Source organism: Coturnix japonica, chromosome 2 (genome assembly GCF_054131305.1).
Source record: "Coturnix japonica strain WE chromosome 2, WE-NBRP24, whole genome shotgun sequence".
Lineage (NCBI taxonomy): Eukaryota > Metazoa > Chordata > Aves > Galliformes > Phasianidae > Coturnix > Coturnix japonica.
The window spans coordinates 67,563,715-67,587,589 of NC_140664.1; the positions used below are offsets into that span (position 1 = coordinate 67,563,715).

Consider the following 23,875-nt stretch of genomic DNA (forward strand, 5'->3'; position numbering starts at 1 on the left):
TTTAGATTTGTGTTGGGTTTTTTTTTTCAGAAATTCCTTTTTTTGGATACTAGCTCGAGTCCTTTGCCATTCTTAGGAAAATTAAAACAGAGTAAAGCAGCTGTATCAGCTCCTGCCTTCCACTACAGTTACCATTTGAGGTTATGGTTAATGGTTGAACTGGAGAGTCTGAGTGCTGCCACAAGGCCCTGGCTGTGCCAGGCCACCTCCGGCCTGGGCCCCAAAGCAGCCCCGACTGTGCTGGGTTCCCCTCTCACCTGGGCCCTGCAGTGGCCTCAACTGTGCTGGGTCCCTCTCCAGTCTGGGCCCTGAGCTGGCCCCAGCTGTGCCTGGTCCTCCTCCATCCTGGGCCCCAAGGCCCTGCCTCTGCCTCCTCCCCTCTGCTCCGGGCCCTGAGCTGGCCCTAACTGTGCCAGGCCCCCCTCTGGCACAGGCCCTGCCTCAAGCCCCGCCCCCTGTGGGCAGCACTGCTAGTGCCTGGTTTTTTGCTCTCTTCGCTCTTCTTTCCCTGTTCTCTTAACAAATGCATTCAGGTCCCCCAGGATGACGGGCACTGATACTGCTGCATTCTTCCTGAACAAACTTTCTGGACAGCTCAGCTTTCTCTGCAGAGCAGCATGCCTTTGGAAATGCTTGGAGTATGTAAACTAACAGCAAGAGAACACTGAGTTCTTCTGGGTCTTTCTAGGAATGGCAAAGAGACAGGAGAGTGTGCCCAGCCTCGTGTGGTTGCTTGTATGCAGAAATCCCTGTCATGGTTGTGAACATCTGTGGTGTTCTGCTTTAAGGCAATAGTGTGTGACAAGAAGCCTACAGTTACCAATTTAGAGGAGGTAATTAATTGTAACAGTTCCCCTTTCATCTTCCTTCCACACTTGGGTTATGGCGTTCTCTTTTGCAATGTGCCAGTGTAATACCTCTGAGCCACAGCACTGCTGCGTTTAGCAAAGCTCATGGCAACAGGCTTTGGACAACCTCAGAGCTTTGTAGATGAGGATAAGATATCCGATGATAAGAGAGAGAAAATGAATAAGATACAAGGTAAGTGTTGTTTATTCCTTCTAGTCAGCACGCCATCCCTAAATCTTCCATGCTATGACTTTTATCTTGAGAGTGATGATCCCTTAACCTCACACCTTCAGCACAACACATTCTGTGGAGATTCCCACCAGTGACAAAGTATTAGTGCCGCTTTTCTGCCTCTTTCTTTTTTGTCTGTATTTTCTGGAATGTGGGGATTTCTTTCATTGCCCAGTTCAGGAGGAGGCAGGGACGAGAGACATGAGCAAGGGCAGAATGGTTTCTCTGTTACTGAATGGAATGACAGTGTTTTCTGCATGTGGACTTGCCATAGTGCTTCTTACAAGGCCTAACAGTGAGATGAAATGTGCCCGGAAGGGGGTGTAGTTTTTTAGGATGGCAAAAGAGAATTGTAAATAATGCTAAGGGGGGCCACGAAGATGATCAGAGGGCTGGAGCACCTTTCCTACGAGGACAGGTTGAGGGAACTGGGCTTGTTCTGCTTGGAGAAAAGAAGGCTTCAGGGAGACCTCACTGCGGCCTTGTAGTATTTGAAGGGAGCATATGAACAGGAGGGGGAACAACTGATAAACTTCTTTCTTTCCAATTGCTCGCAGAAGGCATCCAGACCAAGCTGTTCCAGCACCTTTCCAGGGACAGAGGTGAAACTGACTGCCGTGCAGTTTACCAGATCCTCCTCCTGCTCCTTTCTGAAGACTGCAGTGTCACAGGCTCTCCTCCAGTTTTCAGGCACTTCTCTTCTCCAAGACCTGTCAAAGATGACAGAGTTTGGCAATTACCTCTGCCAGCTCCCTCCGCACATGTGGATGCATCCCATCAGAGTCTATGGATTTGTGCACACTGATCCCACCCAGATGCTCTCAGATCACCGCCTCCTCACCCAGAGGGAAGCTCTCCATTTCCCAGGCTCTCTCTCTTCCCTCCAGGATCCAGGAGTCCCATGGGGCAGTCTTTGAAGTGAAAACTAAAGTAAAGAAGGCGTTCCGCATCTCCACAATCTCAGAATCACCCATTTCCAGGACAGCACCCTTCCCTTTTTCCTACTCTTAGGGATGCACCAATCCTGAGCTCCAATGTAGCGCTATTTAAATACTGCCCCCCTCTCATGGCTAGGAATGGATTTCAAGTAAGACTCATAGTCATAATGTGGTGTTGAGTGACCTGCAGTAAGCATTGTTACTGCTAGAAATGGACTGCAGTCTCAAGGAAAGGTAAACAAACCCATGCTAGGTATTACACTGAATAGCATCAGTGCTTTATGATAGATTGCTAAATGGGGTGACAGAAGAGATGGTGTCACTGTGCAGGGAGCACCAGAAAGCCAGGATGACCTGAAAAAACTCTGAACGCAATTGTGAAGTGTAACAGATCCAGGGACTGATATCAGTCACAACCCACAGCTGCAACAAACCATATAGATGTTCTGTTTCTGCCTTTGTAGCTCTACGGACAGACAGACCGTACAAATGTGTGGTGCTCACGGGTACGTCTCAGAAAACCAGTGGTGGAGGAGCACATTTGGCTGCAACATCCATCCTGCTTCCCTCGAGATGTCGGTCTCCAGCAGGTGGCGCTGTGATTCAACTTTTGCCACCGGCGGAACTTTTTCCTGGGTGCTTTACTTTAATGTGCTCCAAGTGATCAGTGCTATTCCAAGAGACTGAGAGAGATTTCTCATCAGGAAATTAAGGACTGGCTAGATTGGTTCCCTTGATCCACAGTCTTTGCACCATTCAGTGCACTGCAGAACATGCTGTGACTTTTATCTTGAGAGTGATGATCCCTTAACCTCACACCTTTAGCACAACACATTCTGTGGAGATTCCCACCAGTGACAAAGTATTAGTGCCACTTTTCTGCCTCTTTCTTTTTTGTCTGTATTTTCTGGAATGTGGGGATTTCTTTCATTGCCCACAAACACTGCCCAGTTCAGGAGGAGGCAGGGACGAGAGACATGAGCAAGGGCAGAATGGTTTCTCTGTTACTGAATGGAATGACAGTGTTTTCTGCATGTGGACTTGCCATAGTGCTTCTTACAAGGCCTAACAGTGGGATGAAATGTGCCCGGAAGCAGGTGTGTTTTTTAGGAAGGGGATTGAGAAATGCAAATAATGCTAAGGGCGGCCACGATGATGATCAGAGGGCTGGAGCACCTTTACTACGAGGACAGGTTGAGGGAACTGGGCTTTTTTTGCTTGGCTTCAGGGAGACCTAACTGTGGCCTTGTAGTATTTGAAGGGAGCATATAAACAGCAAGGGGGAATGGCTGTTTACGAGGGTGGATAGTGATAGGACCAGGCCAGGCAGGATGTGGCTCTGGGCAGCCTGGTCTGGTGGTTGATGACCCTGCACGCTGTGGTCCTTTTCAACCCAAGCTATTCTATGAGTCTATGACTGTACGATTGTATCAGACCTCAGGGAAGTCACGTGGAAGAGACAAGCCTTTGAAATTAAGCTTGAATCGCTTTGCCCCTCATACACCTGATCACTGCATCCCTTACTTGGCAAATGGTCTTTCTGTGGGGTGTAGATGAGGAAAGAGAAAGAGGAAAATAAAGCAGCTGCTTTGTCCTAGAGCTCTTGTTTCACTGGGGTCTGGCCCTATTTTCTGAAACTAAAAGACCATGTGTGAAAGAAGGACGGGAAAGGTGCAAGGAGGTTTTGGTTTTGGTGCTGACTCCAGCCTGGTGCTTGCTGCTGGGAAAGGCACACTTGGCTCCAAGGAAGGATGCATGGGTGGAAAGTCAGTGGCCAGGGGTCAGGGATCCCCAGCAATAGAGGGCAACAGCCCAACCAAGAGCTGGGGTGATTTGCTTTTAAACTGCATTCAGTGAAGTCCTGTCCCATTGGTTCTGACATATGTCTCCCCATTCCCTTCCAGTTTGTGCAGAGGTGGCATGAAATAGAGGGCATTGCTTTCTGCCAGACTGCAGGAGCAGAAGCATTTCAGGTGCCTAAATGGTTTGCTTTCCACATTGTGGTTGAAAGGGGTACATATAGAAGGAGGACTTCCATTCTTGGGGTGGATATGCACATGGGAGGCTACAAAGGGAAGGCTCCATCCTGGCCAGTTCATCCAGCAGCTGTATCCAACTGGCAGAAGGCCCACTCAGTGAGGCCAGCAATGGTCCAAGGGCCTCAAACCCCAGCCCATGAGGCCGGCACTGGCCCTGGGCCATAAAGCCACAGTAAGGGAAGTCAACATCGGCTCTGGAGACTAAAGCCACAGTCAGAGAGGTGAGCACCAGCCTCGGGGCATACAGATGTGCACCCCTATTCCTTCTGTCATGGTTTAATAATTTTGTAATTTTTGCTATCAGTATTCCACATCATAACATCATATAAAGCATGAATAATTTTACTGAATCTGCAACTTACAGAAGAAGACTACATCTCCCAGGGAACAACACGATAGGTCACGGGACCTGGACTCTATATTAACTCTGTCGCAGAACAGACTGACGTCTTTCGAGTTCTGGCGTTCAGGGGAGTGTGTGGGAGCCTTCAGCCGTTCGCCTAGATTCACAGTAGGCCTCTCGGTTACGGGACTCATTCTCTCTCCTATTTTGCTTGATTCGTTAGCTCAATTTTCAATTATATTGTATTATATTGTGTTATCCTGTATTTCGATATAGTATTTAGTAAATAAGTGTGCCTCCTTAGATCGTTGCCGCTGTTTTCTTTTCCTAATTAACTTTTTTTTCCTTTCGGCCCAGAACCCCTCCGGGGCCCACGGCCCCCTGTCACGGACGCAGGTGGATTTTTCATTTCAAACCGTGACACCTTCCCACTGTCTCTCCCGGGACTCCATTGAGCACTATGAGGCCACATTAGTCTCGACCGGTTTTTAATGAAAATTGCAAAACCATGACAGCTGCACAAGAGTCACCTTCACTTCCCTGTTGTTTGACTTCAGATCACCCCATGGGCTGACCCTGGCGTTGGTTTCCTTAAATTTGGATCTAGGAGGCGTCCACTTCCTTCCATTATGATGAAAGCGCAGAAGTCATGCGAGCATTGCTGAGGTCACAATGGTTGGCACGGTGGGAGGAGCATGTGTCCCACAGGTGGTGAGCAGAGCTGGTGCTCTGGCGAGCGTGCTGCACGCGGAGACTGAGCTCTGTGCATTTCGTGGAACAGATCACCCTGGCAGAGCCTGTCCAAAGGACTGCTGTGCTGTGTTGGTGAGCTGAGCGCAGCTTAGGCTGAACAGGCCCAACAGGTGAGCTGGGTTTGGTGCTGGCTGGCTGTGGGAGGTGTCACTACAGACATGAAATGCTAGGCCGGGGAGAAGTCCCCAGCTCCAGCAGTGCCCCTCCACATGGCTGTTCCCAGGGGAAAGAGGTTCTTGTGGAGATTCCAACCCGTGTTTTGGTGAGGATGATGAAACACCATTCAAAAGGAAACCAAGCGCAACTTGTGCCTCACTACCACACGGATGGCTGGGTGCAGAGCTCCTGAGGAGATGGAGAAGAGCACTTGCTGACACAAGCCACGGCAGTCAGACACAAGCTGCAGCTAGCGTTGGGACGTTCTTGCAGCCAGCTGATTCCCAGACCTTTCCCTCCACAAGAGACTCAATTGCATGGCAGAACAAAGCTGGGAATATACTTCTCCCTCATGACTTTTCTCTTGTGGATGATTTCTGCAGGGTTCCTGTTTGAAGGGAGATTTGGAGGATCGAGGCAATCTTAGGAAGAGTGAAGCCAGCTCTTTCCAAGAGCAGGGAAAGTTCCTGTGGAGAGAGCTTGTGAGAGAACTTGAGCTTCCTCTGACACTTGAGCGATCATGTCTCAGCAAGGAGACAAGTGCGGATCCAATGCCTGCTCTGTGAGCGGAAAGGTATGGCTGGGTTCCTTTGGCTTGACTTTTCTTCTTTGTTCTCATTTGTAAGGGGAAGGAGTGGAGCTGGGGGAGCCCTGCTGGTCCTTTGGGACCTCAGTAAGCGGTTGGATCCTGAGCTCACTGCTGACAGCCTGGGCTAATGGCACGGGCAGGGCTCAGGCTGTATTTTCCCTTAGTGATCAATGATGTCTCAGCGCTCTGATATCCCATCTCTGGCACGATCTGGAAGCTCTCAGCTGCCCGTTCCGACCTGAGTTTCTTCCTTTCTCTCTTCAGAGGCGGCGCAGCTGCCAGACATCCAGCTGCACCTTTCAGCGCACAGAGGGACGCAATGGGGATGGACTGTCTTTACTGCCACGCAAAAGTGAGTTTCTCTTCTGTCTGTAAAGCAGGGTCTTTCTTTAGTGGGGGGTGGACACGGGCTAACAGGACAATACTGCTACTGACATCTGTGAAATCAACACACGATCTCTTCTTTTAGGGACAGAGCCCGTGCGTTCATTGAATGGTGCTGGGCAAGGAGGGAAACGGAAAGCCCACGCAGGTAAGTACCTCTTGTGAGCTGTGGTGTGGGTACCTGCCACTAAATAGGGCTGCATGAAGGGGTGCATGTGTGATGGAAGAGTGAAGAAAGCCCACTGCAGATCTGTGCTGACTGCAGAAATGGCACCATGCTGTAGCAGCAAAAAGGAAAATGGTAGGAACTACACTTGGAGAGTTGAAGTTGGTGGTTGGCTGTGCTCAAATCTTCCTCCCAAGAGATGCTCTTCAAGTATTTCTTGTTTCTTTCTGCCAGAAGATGATGCAAGCGGCCTTCCAGCAAAGCGCAGCCTTGCGGAAAGACTGGGGAGGACTGCAGCCTGTGACGTGGCACCCAAGAGAGGTACAGATGCACAACAGGCATCGGGGTTTGATTCGATGTCGTTCTAGTCAGGCTTTCTGTCTTTTCTTTCCTGGGAGTGTTGTTGCTGCATGTTGCTTGAGGTCTTTGTCCCTGGGATTTACAAGTACCTTCCCTGTCCAGATTTGAAATGCAAACCCACACTTTACCTAAGATCTGCTGCTGTGAACACGCAAGATGAGATTTCCTAGTATTGTGGCCCATTCTGCAGACTGAAAGTAGCCTTGGGCTCCCTTGAAGTCTAACTGCTTCTCCTTTCTTGATTATAATAGATGTACAACATGAGCAAAATGGAAAGAACAACGTGAAAGCACTGCAGAGAGTGCTTTCTGGGAGAGATCATCTCCAGGCTGGAGGGCTTCCAGTAACAGCAGGTCCCAGCTCAGGGAGAAGACCTTCCCTGGCTGTGTGCCCCCGCTCTGTCTCCAAGACCCTGGCTGGAGGGAAACGCAAGGGCTTGGACGAAGAGCAACAGGCAGCAGCGCAGTTGCCTGCTAACAAAAGAGCCAGGGGCCAGAGCACAGGCAGTGTGCCGGCCCCAACCCCACCACGGAGCTCCAAGCAAAGAGGTAAGAAGGTGCTGTGGCACCGTCCCGGTGAAGTGCTGTCCTTATCAAACACATTGAGTTTGCTTAGGGCTTGCTTTACCTTTTCCTTCTCTGTGGAGGGGAAAAGAGTTGAAGGCTACAAAGTCCAAAGGCAGCGAGGTGCCAGAATACCTAAACGCATCTCTTTCCATTAACTTCACTATGCTCTTCTGTATTTCCCCCTGGAAATGTTACTCACTGAGAGGCTTCCTAGTCCCATTTGCTTTGTCTTTGGACTGCCATTTGTTTTCTCGGCACCCATGTTTCTGCAGTTTTGCTGTTGACAAAATGAATTCATTGGTATTCTTGCTTTCCAGCAAAAAGACAACAACAAAAACAAAGGAAAAGGGAAATGAGAAAGGCTTCTTTGAGAGCTGCACGTGCAGAGGTGAGTCCTTGGTGAACACAGACACGCATTCTCTTGTTGGTCTCAGTGCCTACATCTGTCAGACATAAAAGAGATGGTAAACTCCTGAGGGAAGTGATGGAATAGAAAAATTGCCAGCTGTGTGTTTGAGGAAATGACACTGTCAGTGAGAGCTGCCATGGGGAGCTTGGACGCCTTCCTCTGGATTGAGAACAATGTGGTTGGTAACAGCCAGAAGGTTTTGCTGTGATAAAGAAGCTTGCCATGCTGGGCACTGCAACCTTTGAAACGACCTTCCCATGACAGAGCATTAATCTTACCATAGACAACTTGTCATGGGAAGTAGTGTCAGTGCCCCTAATAAAAGGAACGTGCTGTTCCGCACGGGGTCATTCTGGAAGTTTACTGGTCAGGCTTTCTTCATGAGATCTCCCTAGATTGTTTCTGTCCTACTTCTACGCTTGCTTTGTTTCTTTCCAGTTCTTCGCAGAGATGAACATACTTGCGGAGATGATGCAGAAGGTGAACATGAAGGACTGAGAGGAAAAGCGTCACAAGGCAGCGGCTGCAGTGCACAGCATTTCAGTTGCAGCCCAACTCAGCATTCCATGTTTTACTACATTCTGGGATTTCTTTTATTTATTTATTTATTTATTTATTTATTTTTCCTTTTTTTTTTTCTTTAATGCATTCAATCAATAAACTATCATAATTACATATTCACAAAGACTGCACAGCCTGATTTGTCCAGTGGCATTCCATGAGCAGCTGCACGGCATTTGGTCCAGAGTAGCATCTACGCATCTTCGGTCCACTACGCAACTTCGGCCCACCACAGCCCATCCCAGCACCGTTCTTCCAGGCAGTGCTCCAAGTGCTCCTGCTGTTGCTAGCACTCATAGAGGTTTCCCATGGAGCTCCATGACACACAGGACCTGGCCCCCGCACACAGCTGTACAACCCCACTCCATTGCACAGCCCTGCACACAAACATGGGCAGCTCCTCTCTTGCACACAGCCACATGCCTGCTCATACTTGTATGACCCCAGCCATTTGAATACCACTGTGCACACACATTGATGTGCAACCCTGTCCTTCTGTCTACCCATGTGCATGGGCATCTATGTGTGCCACCATGCCTCCTTTGCACACCCATGTGCCCACACAACATTCCATGCCCTTGTACTGATACTTGCTGCTACTCCTTCCCAGGCTGAAGATTCTGCACTTGCTTTTGTTAAACCTCTTCACGTTTATTGGTGCCCAGCTCTCCAGTCTGTCCAGCTCTTGCTGAATGGCAGCACAGACTTCAGGTGTGTCAGCCATTCCTCCCAGCTTTGTATCATAGGCGTACTTACAGAGCATGGACACTATCCCCTCCTCAAGGTCATCAGTGAAGATACTGAGCAAGATCAGACACAGCACCAAGCCCTGGGGAACACTGCAGACCACAGGCCTCCAAATGGACTCTGTGCTGTGATGTCATTATAGAAGGCTGCAGGGTTGGTTGAGCATGACTTTTCCTCGGTGAATCCAAGCTGAATACTGCTGATAAACTTCTTCCTTTCCAATTGCTTGCAGAAGGCATCCAGACCAAGCTGTTCCAGCACCTTTCCAGGGACAGAGGTGAAACTGACTGCCGTGCAGTTTACCAGATCCTCCTCCTGCTCCTTTCTGAAGACTGCAGTTTCACAGGCTCTCCTCCAGTTTTCAGGCACTTCTCTTCTCCAAGACCTGTCAAAGATGACAGAGTTTGGCAATTACCTCTGCCAGCTCCCTCCGCACATGTGGATGCATCCCATCAGAGTCTATGGATTTGTGCACACTGATCCCACCCAGATGCTCTCAGATCACCGCCTCCTCACCCAGAGGGAAGCTCTCCATTTCCCAGGCTCTCTCCCTTCCCTCCAGGATCCAGGAGTCCCAAGGGGCAGTCTTTGAAGTGAAAACCAAAGTAAAGAAGGCGTTCAGCATCTCCACAATCTCAGAATCACCCATTTCCAGGACAGCCCCCTTCCCTATTTCCTACTCTTAGGGATGCACCAATCCTGAGCTCCAATGTAGCACTATTTAAATACTGCCCAGCTCTCATGGCTAGGAATGGATTTCAAGTAAGACTCATAGTCATAATGTGGTGTTGAGTGACCTGCAGTAAGCATTGTTACTGCTAGAAATGGCCTGCAGTCTCAAGGAAAGGTAAAAAAACCCATGCTAGGTATTACACTGAATAGCATCAGTGCAAAGGCTTTATGATAGATTGCTAAATGGGGTGACAGAAGAGATGGTGTCACTGTGCAGGGAGCACCAGAAAGCCAGGATGACCTGAAAAAACTCTGAACGCAATTGTGAAGTGTAACAGATCCAAGGACTGATATCAGTCACAACCCACAGCTGCAACAAACCATATAGATGTTCTGCTTCTGCCTTTGTAGCTCTACGGACAGACAGACCGTACAAATGTGTGGTGCTCACAGGTACGTCTCAGAAAACCAGTGGTGGAGGAGCACATTTGGCTGCAACATCCATCCTGCTTCCCTCGAGATGTCGGTCTCCAGCAGGTGGCGCTGTGATTCAACTTTTGCCACCGGAGGAACTTTTTCCTGGGTGCTTTACTTTAATGTGCTCCAAGTGATCAGTGCTATTCCAAGAGACTGAGAGAGATTTCTCATCAGGAAATTAAGGACTGGCTAGATTGGTTCCCTTGATCCACAGTCTTTGCACCATTCAGTGCACTGCAGAACTAATGAATGGCTGCACGAAGTAGATGCAGTGAAAGCTAAATGACAGCTTTAGATGGAAAAGAATGGGAGTAGCTGCTTTCCCCAAAGTCATGGCCCTTATTCAATTGCATTAGCCCTTTTCTCCTTGAATAACAGAGGCTTCCCAGATGCTGAAGCCTATGTGATCTGAAATGACCCGGTAGTCGAGCAGTAGTCATTTTGAGATGCTAGGTGCCTTGGTTTGAAAGGATTGATACATTGTGAAAGGTTCACATTTTGTCCTGTTGCATTTCATAGAGGATCCTCCTTGGGGAAGGAGCAGTGATGCTTAACTGAACTGACATAGGGCTGGGAACTGATTTCTCTGCAGTGGAGGTAAGGCTTCCTGCAGTGCTTTTCTCTTTGTTAGAATCAATTGCCCATCCAGAAGTCACTGTCTGCTTCTGTTCTGTAGCACAAACTGACCAAAGTATCAGACAGTTCAGACAAAACATACCTCTAAGTGCTAGACATAAAGTGGAGTGCAAACCTACAGCATGCTTTCTGTCACTCTGTCTCCTTAGTTGCAGACTGTGGTCTCTGGGGTATTACTGATGGGCAGGCAGGTGTTCGTTCTCTGTGCATCCCACCACTGATGTATGGCCATCTGCCTCCTGCTGTGGTGCTGGCAGCAATGTGCAGCAACAGGGCAAAATCTCCAGAGAGCTCTCTCCATCCTACTTGCCAGTCCCTGTGACCAAGTCACAAGCCTGGAAATCAAAATACATACTGTCTGCCACTCAACTTCAAATGTGTTGGGCTTGAATCGCCCAGCAGAGACCTCACCTCACAAAATCCCCCCTGAGTGCCACCAGCCAAGCAGGACAGTGAAGAGGCACATGCACAGAGCTCTGAGTCCATCTACTGCTGACTTTGGCCAAAAATGAGGCAGGCACTCTGGACACTGGCAAGGTAGGCCTGCTGGTTCCTCCCAGCAAATGAAATGACAGATCCCTCCTGGCTGAGTCCCACAGCTTCTTTTCAGCATCCAGGTCACGGGGACAGGAGCCCAAGTGGCTCTCTGCTCGAGTGAGGATGCCAGTCAGGAAGTCAGCCATTGCATCTGAAGCAAGATGAAACAAACAGTCGGGTTGTGTGGCACAAAACTCTCTAAAATAATTGCAGATGGACCTCAGTGTTCACATTAAGCTGATACTGCACTGAGTTCTGTCAAATGAAAGAGAAATGTGATGGTTTCTCCCAAAGAATTGCTTGCTTCCCCAGGCAGGTGCACTGGAAGACCCAGAACACTGAACTTTATTTTAAGTACCCAAGCACGAAGCTTACTTCTCTCCTCTGCCAAGGGAACAACCACTTCAAAGCACCTCTGGAGAGATTACTCAGGTCAACCAGTACTGGCAGCAAGGTTATCACTTGTGATTTCAGCACGTGTTTGTTTGTTTCTTTGTTTAATAGGTACAAAGTGTAAAAGGAAGATTTCTGCCTTTACCTGGAAATGGTTGGGAATATTGTCATTTCTTTACTGTTTAGTCTGTTAATGTGTTAAATGTTTGGTGCTCACTTGGGTACATCTCTGCCTGCAGTCATTCCTGCAGCACCAAAGGCCACCCAGACCTCCATGCCCACCTCTGGGGATGCTGGAGTGGTTGCAGTGAACCAAGAGCTGCAGCTCCTCCAGACTGAATGTCTCCAGCACCATCGTTGCTGTCAACGTCTCTGTGGCCTTGTGTTGTTCTCATGGAAGGAGATGGTCATGTACTGTACAATGGCTGTGTTAACTGGGGGCACTGGGCAGTACTGGTGCCACTGGGAGGCTATCGAAGGACGCAGACAGCACTGTGGTGGCTCCAGGCAGTACTGGGGGATACAGAGTTGGCACAAAGAGAGTCTAGACAATACTGGGAAGCAATGGGAGCTTACTGGGGAACTGCAAGGAGCATGAGGGGACACTGGAGAGCTCTGGACAGCACTTGTGGTGTTGGAGGACGTACAGGCAGTACCCAGGTGGCACATATTAAGCTCATTCATTTCCTGTTCTCCAGCATCTCACGCAAGGTATTAAATGACCCACTTTTTTCATGGGGGAGACTTTCCCCTTGGGGCTGACTTCCCCCCCACCCCAGCGCTGCTCAGCAATCCCCTGGCTCTATGTTGATGCATTCCCACCTGATGCTGTCACTCAGTGACACACTGGCCACCAACAGACTCACTGTGGGTCCTGAGGATGGCTGGGGGTGGCACCACTGCACGTCGCACGAGGGGAAACAGAGGCAACAAGGTGAGCCAAGCGCTGCAGGGCAGAAGTTTGGCAGGATGTCACAGCGGGCACGGGGATGGCTTTTGCTCTGAGTGCTGCTGAGTCAAAGCCAAGCGTTTCTTTCCTGGAATGAAAGGCTTTTTCTCAAACTCAAAGTGTCCTCATTTCCCCCCCTCATCTTCCACTTCTCCCTCTCCTTTCCTCCCCCTCCAGCTTCTGGGGGCAGACAGCTGAGGGGGTCCCACTCTGCAACCCTTTAGCCCCTTTTCTTACCCCAAATGGGGACAGGAGCAAAGGCCTCCCATGCCCCTCCCACCCTTCCCAAGCTTCTGCTTTTTGCTGCCTTTTTAGCCCCAAATGAGTCACTCGGGGATTTTTTTTTTTTGGGGGGGGGGGGCTATTTCTTCACTGAGCAAGTAGAGGGGGTCTCCTATGTGATGTTGAGGGGTTGGATGCACATGGGTGCTGCAGCAGCCCCCAGTCCTGCTGCTGTCCCTATTATCCCTTATTTACAGGTGATTCCATACGGGTGGACCCCAGCCAAGCTGAGGACAGGGGACAGACCCTAGAAACTGGTTCTCATCAGCAGAGTGATGCTGGGTACTCAGGACAATCCCCAGGCCTACAAGGCGGGGAGACACCAGTGGCTCTGTCCCTATTTGTCCTAAAGAGTCACCAGGAAGAGGATGGAACAAGGCATCAAGCTAGGGATCAATTCTAGGGATGGCAGCGGTGGGGGGTAAAGGGACAGCAATGAACTGAGACCCACCAGCAGCCAGGGCACAGCGACATGGTGGCAGTAATGTCCCCAAAGCCCTGGGGGCTCTGGAAAACCCAGCACAGTCATTCAGTGCTGTGCCTCAAAACTCCTGTGTGTTCCGGTAAGGAAAGAGTCCATGGCACACGCATGAGACCAGCCACACACAGCACTTCCCTTGAGTGGGGATGAGTTCCTCAGCCTTCATCCCCAGCCCAGTAACACTGCACAGCACTGCACTCTTCCTTCCGGGGCCTCCACAAGACCTGAGTTTGGGTTGCGGTGCAGAAGGAATTGTCCCTGCATCCCAGTGGCATCCCGCTGCATCATGTCAGTGCTCCCACAGCCCAGGGCTACTGAGCAGTGCTGCATCCAAAAAGCCAAAGACAAATGAATGCATGTCATCCTGACTTGCGGAATAAAACTCTGTAATCCAGAGATGGGTTATAAAGCAGGTATGTTTATTCCAGTGCCGGGTGCAAGGGGGATAGCTCCACCAAACTTGCACACCAACTTGTAAAATCGTGACACAGATATAGGTACATCTAATACATAGTCAATGATTTCTCAGAATTCTAATACATAGTCAATAGTTCTCGGAATTCTGATACATATTCAGTAGGTCTTTAGCATGAAGACCCCCTCTTGTTCTTATCAGGAGGGATGAAACTCCTCTTCTGGTAGTTCACAAGTAGTTATTCTCCTCCTTGCCTGATGTCGTCCGTGAGGTCTCACTCCTTATCTGCATCCTCTTTGCTCTCCTAGGCCCCTTGTTTCTTTTACTTGTAAAATTTAACTATCCTTTACTTGTTTCTATAAACTACCTTTAAGTTTCCCTCTTTTAGTCCCCCTTTATTCCGTATTCCAACAGAGCATCAGTTTCCTGCTTCACTGTACAATCCCCACTTGGTATGTTATTCCTTATTTTGCATGGCAGAGTTCCTTCTTATTTCCCCTGATGGAGGTGGGACCTTCCTCCGTCAGCTCCACCAAAGAGCTCCCTGGCTCCAAGGAGCTGTGAAACCTCCCCAGCCACTGCATTGACAAGGAGGGAAGGTTTGGACCTGGCTGCTCCTCACGCAACCTGTGAAACCCCACTTATTGTACGCCATAGAGAGGCTATGTGAAAGCAGGGGGAAGGCAGCCTTGTTCCCAATTCAGTCAATAGCCATTTCAGCACAGACCACAGTGGGATAAGGACATGGGTCACTGCAGTTAAATTCTTCTTTCCTTTTTGAAGGTTGGGCTGCAATTTATTTAACAAGGAGAACCAGAGAAAGAAGCAGAAGAGGCAGGACAGCAGCAGAAAAATCAGGGCAAGCTGGAAAGAGACAAGGAAAGCTCTTGTCCCCTTGTAGTTAGATAGGAGATGCTCTTATCTAACTACATGTCTACAAGACGAACTGCAAATGCGAGCATTAGGAAAGGCTCCAAGGAAGTGATGGGGGAGTAAGACGGGAAGCAGTTTGTTTTCCCCAACCAAAATCAAACCCCGTGCATTTAGTACAGATGTTTTCAGAGTATCTTGTAGAAAAGGAACCACTCCTTTTCCCTAGCAACAATAAATATGCAGCACGGGGAGGTGTAACCCCAGGCTGACTGGTTCCAAACCTGAACGTGACTCGGGGAAGAGAACTGCAGGCTATAAATTAGGCTAAGTGATAACGAGATAAAATTCAGAGATTAAGAGAAATGAAAAAAACAGCATAAGTAAAAAACAACAACAACAAAATAACAATTCAACAACAACTGAAACAAACAAAGGAATACAGATCAAACAAAGGATAAGGAAAAGAATGCACTCCCATGGTGATGCAGAGATGCCAACAGAGCCAGAAAAAGGCCAAGATATCACCAAAAATACAAGGGAAGAGGAATAGGTAGCTACAGCGCATGCTGCTACCTCCACCAGAGAAGGTAAGGCTAGTTACTGGGAAATGAATCTCAGAAGTGACAAGAGGAAAAGAAAAAGAAAAGAGAGAAAGAAAGAAAGAAAAAAAAAACAGACTGGAAGGAGAGGAACACAGGCAGGAAACACAAAGTAGCAGGACACAAGCACTGGCAGGAGACACGAACTGACCGGAGGCATACACTGGCAGGTAACAAACACAAACAAAAAAAAAAAGAAAAAATAAAATAAAAAAAACACAACAGTACGGAAAAACAATAAGCAACAACACTAAGAAAAATCAATGAGGAAAAACTCTGAGGAAATGTACGAAGGGAAAGCACTAGGGAAAAGTAGTATCAAAGACAGAATGCAGACATGCAAACAGAGTCTCGAGGACACAAAAAGTAATACATCCATGCCAGGGAGGAGGAATGGGTAGCTACAGGGCATGCTGCTGCCTCAACCAGAGATGCTACATCAGGGTGACAAGCCCAGACTGGGTCTCCGGATGACATTTAGAACAAAAGATATCTTTGTAGGAATGCAAAGCATCTGCAGTCATGCCAAGGAGGAGGTAAGGGATGGATTTAAGCAGCCATGAGAGTAAACAGAGAAGTATTATAAGACAGAAAGAAAAAACACACTGGCAGGAGACAAACACGCAATAGCAGGAAACACACACTGGCAGGAGACAGAATTGCAGGACACACAAAGAGGAAACGAAAGAAAAACAATATCAAAAATCATTAAGGAAAATAAAGGAACAGGAAAGACAAAGAGGCAACAACAATGAAACAAGGACCATGGAAAGTAAAGAAAAAGGAGCACTATAAAAAATCAAACAGGGGAAAACGAAACATGGAAGGAAAACAGAGCAAAGCAAAACAAGGTCTAGAAATGCAAGAGTAAAGCAAATCACCTGAACACAAGATCATGTCAAAGCAAAGAGTGCATATCAAAGAAACAATAAAAAAGTTCACCAGTGCTGAGCACTGGAAAGAAACAAAGAACACTCAAAAACAAGGGCAGGTAAAGATTCAAAAGAAAAACTAAAGAGCAAAGATAAAACAAAAAAGAGAAATGAAAGCTGAAGAACTAAAAAGCCAAGGTAAGGAAAGCAAAATGGCTTGAAATACTGAGTAACAAAAAGGAATACCTCATAGTGAAGGATAAAAGAGTGCCAAGAATGGAAAAGGAAAAAAAAATAAAGGAATCCACAGATATGAAAAAAAAAAAACCACAACTCAAAAGCAATCCATGGCAACATAGACGGAGCAGCAAAGCAAGACATGAAAAATAAAAAGGGAAAAAGGCAACGGTAAAGGCAATGGCAAAACAAAATGGCATAGGACACAAGGCAAAGGCAAAGGCAAAAGCAAAAGCAAACTGCCAAAGGCAAAGGCAACAGGCAAATGCAACAGGCCAAAGCAAATGGCAGAGGGAAAAGACAAAATGCAACGGCAAAGCTATAAGGCAAGGGCAAAAGAAAAAGGCAACGGGCAAACGGAAGGTCAAAAGCCAAGGGCTGAGGCAAAAGGCAAAGGGAAAATACAAAACACAAGGGCAGATGCACCCACCAAGGCCAACGGGAAAATGTAATATGTATGCAAAAGGCAAAGACAAATGTAAAATGCAATAGGTAAAAGGCAATAAACAAAAGGAAAATGGTACGTGGCATAGATCAAAAGGCCAAGGCAATAGGGAAATGAAAAAGGAAAATTGAAAGAGTAAAGGAAAAGGCAAATTGCATACGACAGAAGGCAACGGGAAATGACAAAATAAAAACTGAAAATGCAAAGACAACGGGTAAAAGCTAATGGAAAGAGCAAAAGACAAAGCATAAAGGAAAAGGCGAAAGGCAAAAGAAAAATGCACAGACAAAAGGTAAGTGGCAGATTCCAAAAGGCAAAGGCAAAAGCTAAGTGGGACAGTTAGTACAAAAGGCAAAGGCAAAAGGGAACTGAAAATGGCAAAATGACAAAGCAAAGGAAAAAGGCAAATGGCGCAGGAGAGAAGGCAAAGGCAAAAGCCAAAAGGAAAACTGAAAATGCAAAGGCAACTTGTCAATGCAAATGGCTATGGCTAAAGACAGTGCATAACAACAAAGGCAAAAGAAAAAGCAAAAGGCAAAGGCAAAAGGAAAATTGCAGAGGACAAAAGACAAAGGCAAAAGGGAAATGCAAAAGGTAAAGTGAAAAAGCTAATGCCAAAGGTAAAGGAAAACGGCAAATGACATAGGACAAAAGGAAAACACCAAAAGCAAAATGCAAAATTCAAAGGCAAAGGGCAAAAGCAAATGGCAGTGCGAAAAGCAAAAACCTGAGGGCAAATTCAACAGAGGAAAGGCAAAAGGTAAGTGACATAGAAGAAAAGGCAAAGGTAAAAGGGGTATGCAAAAGGTATCATCAAAATCATTTTGATGGGGTGCTCAGAGACAAAGTGTAGTGGAGGGCTGTTAGAGTTAGGCTAGTATGGTAAGATTGTGGGTGGACTTGATGATCCTTAATGCCTTTTCCAACCTGAGCAATTCTATGATTCTATGAGATTTAACACCACAGTCCTTGTGGCAGCTGCGATGGAACTTGCAGTGTCTCTGGCTTCCCCACAATCACTTTCTCCAGGCAGATTCTTAGGCCCTGCAACTTCTTGAAAACCAAGTACACACCTCTGTCCAGTTTCCGCACCAGCTCCTGCAGTGACATCTCTGACAGCTTGCTCCTCAAAGGAAAAACCAAGCAGGTGGTTGAGTCACCACCCCTGCATGTGTTTAAGAACCATTTGGATGTGGTGCTCAGGGACATGATTTGGCAGCAGGTTGTCAGGTTTAGGGTACGTTTGGTCAGGTTATGGTTGGACTTGACCATCTTTAAGGTCTTTTCCAACCTGAGCAATTCTATGACTCTGTGATCCCTATCAAAGCTGACCTTCTGCAGTTTCTATAATCACTCTGCACTCTGCAAAATGTTACTCTCTGCATCCTTCTGCCTTCCAAGGCTAAGTACAGAAGCCTATCTGCCAACCAGTAGTCTTTGCTGGGCTGGTTGCTGAAATTACCCACCAACAATGATGAGCCAACAATACAAAGAGAAGTACATCAGCTGAATTAGTCACACTTTAGACTACCAGATGCTACTAAGATCTAAACTACCTGAGCCGCCACGGGAACACTTCTTCAAGCTACACTATCATCTACTGCAGCTAGGAATTATGCTCTGTGTTCCTAAGCCTATTTCTTCAGCTGATTGGAAAGAATGCTTTAATCAGCAGCACAGTATCAAGAGCTTGGTGTTCCAGTTACGTGTAGTAAAACTCGCTCTTAACAGAGACATCTTGAACTATTCTGGAAGCCACCCATTGGTTCCTGTCGTCAGGAAAGATCAAATGAAATCCAATAAGCCTGCACTCTCAGCCTGTGCTTTCAAGTCACATGACAGGATCCACTAAAGTGGGATGCGAGAATGACACGAGTCCTCCGGCAGTCAGAAGCTTCATTTTAAAAATAACCACATTTCTCTGAGGCTGTAACAGCAAGTGAAATGAGCTCCCCCCCACGCCCCTGCTCACACAAGTAACCTGCTGCTGGTCGGGGTCCTGATTGGCAGGGAGCTGCAAAAAGTGCTGCCCCACACCAATCCGAGGCTGCCTTCATCAGCACAGGGCAGCACTAAGCCCAGCACCAGGCAGGGCAACTTGCACAGCACACACCAGGCTGTGGCTGGCTCAGCTTCCATGCCGCTGTGCCTGCAGTCCCACTGACCCCATGCTGCAGCGGGCGCTGTGTCATCACAAGACTGAGTGACGACAGAGGCATATTCCCTGTGGGCTCTGCCCCATAAATGCCATCACACCACCTGGTACTCTGAAGTTTACATGGGTTAATACCTTGGGAGCCCTCTCCTCAAAGAGCTAGTTCTACAAGTCTGAGTCCCACAAAGGGTGGGGGACGATGACAATCAGCAGTGTGGAAGATACACTATCCTAAGCACGATCATTCCCCTAAGACGTTCAAATTAGTGCTGCACAACCCTACTTAATTTTCTGTATTCATCTCTGTATTGATCTCACGTGGGTCAAGATAACACAGTCAGCACCTGCAACGAGTCTAGACCGAGCAAAACTTTTGATGGAGGGAGCAAAGAGGTCAAGACAAGATGATGTAGTGCGATGCATTCAAAGCAGCTGGCCAAGCAAAAGCTATGTGCATGCATTTCCAAGCTGAGCACGCACCTGGACTTGGGACACTATCACTCATTGTCAGAAAAGAATTCCTGAGTACCCTCCTAAAGAAAGCTATACACCGACATGACTAGAGTCTGTTTACATTAATTAGCCCTCTTTACATTTTAATATGCACCATTTACTACTCCAAAGTTGCACATCCCTTTGCCTTTCCATCTGAAGGGCTTTGAAAAAGTCTCTGAAATAGAAATTCCATGACTGCTGTAATACACTTGGGCAGGTACCTGGACTTCCATCCTGAGACATCCAATGCCTTTTACGGAAATAAAGAATACTCAAGGACTTACCCCACTAAATTCACACTCAGTTTTACACCACTGGTTTTTAGTCTGATAGGCAGGAGGCAGCAAAAGGCAGCGAGAGGCAGCTATTCAGCAATCCCAGGAAGTCAGCTGGGCTCTAGGGAGACAAGAAGGGCAGTAAGGTGACAAACAACCATTGCCATTCATCCTTCTTCACAGATCTTAACATCGTTATTTCCTCCTCTCCTTCACACTCTCCCTTTGTCCAGAGGCCAGCAAGTCCTCTCTGATGGCCTGAACTGCTCAGCAAAATGGAAATCAGACAAACTGTTCTCTACTCTGGGAGAGTTCCAAATCTTTTAATCTGGGGCGAAACACGGGTGCTTCACAATATTTTTCCAACCCTTAAAACCACTATCTTTCTTTATGTGTGTATTACCCATCTTTACGTTTATCAACAGTTCCTGAAGATCCTAGAGAAACAAACCAAGAGACATTCCTCCTTATTTCTCCTATCTCCTGGCCACTACTTTGTGCTCCTCCATAACAATCAAACACTACTGGCATATTCATTATCCTTTCTATTCTTAAAATAACAAGTACTTCTACTTGAGGGTTTTGGTTTTTATCTTCATTTCCCCATGCAATTCATTTGAAAATTAGTGATGGACAATCCTCAAGCTTTTGAGAGGTTTGAGCTGGTTATGAGAAGCATCCAGAAGCTCAGAAGCTTAGCCAAAGCTAATCTGGACATTTCCAAAGCACAAAGCTCCACACAGAGGCACAGAAACCCGGTGGCTCAGGACTCCTACCACCACTTGGCTCGCCTCTCTCAACACTGCTCCCTCACCAAACATCCAGGACTGGTTTTTATTACGTCCTTGCCAAAGAGAACACAAGATACTCAAGCACACCTTGTTCCATATATACTCCGCAAAGCTATAAACACGTTTTTAAGTCCTACAGGAAACAGAGAAACTTAAAACATATGCCTGAGGCCCCTGTTAAGCAGTAACTGTTTGCTGAATTTGGGCTCACAATAGGATTCCAACTTATCACATCCAAAGCCTTAATGTCCCTCCCAAAAAGCAGCTACTTCATCAAACACAGAAGAAGGAAGGTCGCAGCAACATACACCACACACCAGCCATGCTCATAAGGACAGGTAACTCTTCTGTGACAGATTCATCAAAACCTTACTGGATTAGCCTTGCTATCACCTGCAACTAGTTCTAAACACTGTTTTGAGGGGTCAGTTCCCAAACTCTGCCAAAAGGCCACATACCATCATGAGATCAGGTACACCTGAGGCAACCACACCACTAAGGCTCCTCTGCTAAACTGAAGCAGTCCCCAGTGATGGTTAAGAAAAAAATAAAAATAAAAAAATGCAGAGTTCCAAACACAAACACTTCTCTCAGTATCCCAACACCTCTGCCTTGTCCATCACTGGCCTGCAGGACTAAAGTCAAAGCAGTGCAAACCACAATCCCAGTGAAGTAGCTGGAAGCTCTGTTTCATCTTCTCACAAGGTTAGCAGATCAGAGATCAACGAATGCAGGCTAAGCACAAGTTGCTCACAGAGAACAGGGGCTCTGCTATCACCAGCACCTGCTATACATCAAGAAGAAATGTGTGCTGTGGCATTCATTTTCCTTGACACAACTAGGAGTTCCCCATGACTGTCAGCACTGGAAGGAAAGCAGGCTGAAGAGAAAAACAAATAAATACAGACAGGACAGAAAAGCAGGGAGAACAAAGGACAGGGACTGATCTTGAACTAAATAAATTAGAGAACAGCCTCAAAAGGAATAATGGACAAGTCTGAAATGGTGATTGCTATAGAAAATTCCAGAGTATTCCTCTTGGTTATTGTTGTTGTTGTTGCTGATTTTTTGTTTTTTTTGTTTGTTTGTTTTGTTTTGGTTGTTGTTTGTTTGTTTGTTTGTTTAAAAAAAGGACAACACGTAAAGAAATCAGGATGAATATAATTTGAAAACTCTTTTCAAGTGGCCTGGCATCTAAGGGCAAACTGAAGACTACACAGAACACCAATAGAAAAAGAGAGAACTAACAGCCTAGGGAAGTGCCACAGAGAAACTGGGAAGCGACCAAGTCTCTGCTCAGATAACAACTGCTGTGTGAGGTAGAAAGCTGATGGTGATACCTTCTGCCAATGAGGAGGAGAAGGGTGAGGAAGGATGGCATCTGCAGCACAGGCACACACACCAGCGGTATATCCTAGCTCAGACCTACAATGCAAAAGTAATTAGAAGGTTTTATTTAACGGCTCTGTAAGGGACGATTCAACTACTTCAAGCTCCAGCAAGCTGCTAGTGACTGATAAACCAAGACTTCTCAGCGACCTCAAAAGCTGACAGCCTTTCAAAAAATAAACTGATTGTATGCTTTTTGAGATGGTTTGTTAAATCTACAGAAATTAATCCAGCAGGCAGCCCAATGGTCAAATTCTGTGCTGCCAGTAGAGCCTTTTCATGAGCATTAGGAACAACCCCAGTTACAGAGCTACCACAGCACTGGCAGAAAACACACAGTCACCTAGGAGAATAGAAAAAAAAAGAAACACCTTACCCTAACCTTATCTAACTTCTCTCCCAAATTTAGAATTGAAGCTATGAGTGCAAATGGCATTTAAAAATTGGGGGAAAATTCATCAGGTAATTCCAGGAAGGGCCACCCAAAAGCAAAAAGCCTTTAAGCTGCAGCAGCTCAGGGCCAGGCCAGAAGTAAGAATTTTGTTTATACTGTTCATGACATAAGAAACTTTTGCCTGGTGGTAACGACAGTCCATTCCCATTGTCTCTCTGTGTTATGAATACTGCAATTGGCCTTCTGAAAGCCTCCTGGATGAATCCACCAAAAGCAAGGAAGCACCCTGCACTTGCTCTGAAGACAGAAAGAAAGCAAGGTTCATGGAAACAGGCACACAAGGCTTGCAACCAGACACTGTGCTCCAAATCATGACAGAGATAGGACTATCACAGTGCCAGAACATGGTTTACCACTAAAGGAAACATCCGGGAGCACATTCACAACTTCAGCTCAAGCTGTAACGGCTCAGCATGTTTAGCTTTCTTATCATTCAGCTGGAAAACAAGATACTCCCAAACATCAGCCAGCAAGAACTTGGATGAGCCTGCACTCTGGTTTTTACGATGACAGACATCATTACTGCCGCCTCTGACACCTCACCAGGAGATGCTTCCATTTATTAGCCTGGACTCGATTCCTTCCACAAGCAGCTGCTCCTAAACTGACCTTGATTCATACAGCGATGCCATCGACTTCTAGCACGAGCTGACCTGAAAGACAGAGAAGAGAAAGCAGGATAGAAACAAACACTGACATAGTATGTTCTAAAATTCCTGAACAAGCACAAGAGACAAAACAGGAGATAAATACATCCGCAGCAACACCCCAGTTCATAAAGAAATGGAAATCTAGCCTGGCCTCAGCAGCCCTTATATATTTCTTACACATTTGATGAAGCTGACTGCAGTTTGAACCAGGAGAATTCACAGTCTCTTGCAAATGTCACCATAAAGCAGAACATGACACAGTAATAAAAAAAAAAAAATAAAAAAAAATAGCAATACAAAGCAAAATAAAGAAAAAAGCAAGCCAAAGACCAGGGAATCAATGTTTAGCACTACAAAGAAAAAAACAGCACAGCAGAGCCAAGCACAGACGAAAAAAACAAGGAAAACTCACCTCCCTGACATGACATCTTGCCTCCTGAGCAGGTCACGGTGTCCCTCACTCAGGTGCAGGGCAGGAAGGAAGCTGAGACCCTGTTGGATCATTGCTGTGCACTCCCATCTAAAAGGTCCATATGCTCCTTGGGAAGCACAATGCCACCTGTGGAAAAGAGAAAGCAGGAACATGACATGCAGGTGGCTATCACCCAGCAGAAGGCCAGATCCTTCCATCTGTTATCCACTCCTCTTTTTAGTCCTAACAGGGCCCTGAGAATACAGAAACAGAAGTGCTTAGCAGAAGGTCTCAG

General features: G+C 47.0%; 1 protein-coding gene across 3 annotated transcripts; it reads left to right on the forward strand.

Moving 5' to 3' along the window:
* Positions 1-715: 715 nt before the first annotated feature.
* LOC146761897 (zinc finger CCCH domain-containing protein 11A-like) lies at positions 716-8,378 on the forward strand. 3 transcript variants are annotated; one of them, XR_014942702.1, is made up of 7 exons: positions 716-5,263; positions 5,693-5,883; positions 6,163-6,250; positions 6,368-6,430; positions 6,683-6,769; positions 7,060-7,762; positions 8,222-8,378. XR_014942702.1 is itself a non-coding variant. In XM_085537724.1 (5 exons), exons 1-5 carry the CDS (start codon positions 5,830-5,832, stop codon positions 7,527-7,529), a joined length of 762 nt encoding a protein of 253 aa, XP_085393850.1. In that variant the 5' UTR covers positions 5,310-5,829; the 3' UTR covers positions 7,530-7,859. The 3 variants fall into 3 exon arrangements, 1 of the variants encoding a protein (XP_085393850.1); XR_014942701.1 differs by lacking the exon at positions 716-5,263 and having other exon boundaries at positions 5,310-5,883; XM_085537724.1 differs by lacking the exons at positions 716-5,263; positions 8,222-8,378 and having other exon boundaries at positions 5,310-5,883; positions 7,060-7,859.
* The last annotated feature ends 15,497 nt before the right edge of the window (positions 8,379-23,875 follow it).

Bases quoted from the DNA above. Each gene is read 5' to 3' on its own strand.
- LOC146761897 (XM_085537724.1), top strand. From the start codon at position 5,830: ATGTCTCAGCAAGGAGACAAGTGCGGATCCAATGCCTGCTCTGTGAGC. The intron at 5,884-6,162 runs GTATGGCTGGGT...TTCTCTCTTCAG, and splicing joins CCTGCTCTGTGAGCGGAAAG to AGGCGGCGCAGCTGCCAGAC. The intron at 6,431-6,682 runs GTAAGTACCTCT...TCTTTCTGCCAG, and splicing joins GAAACGGAAAGCCCACGCAG to AAGATGATGCAAGCGGCCTT.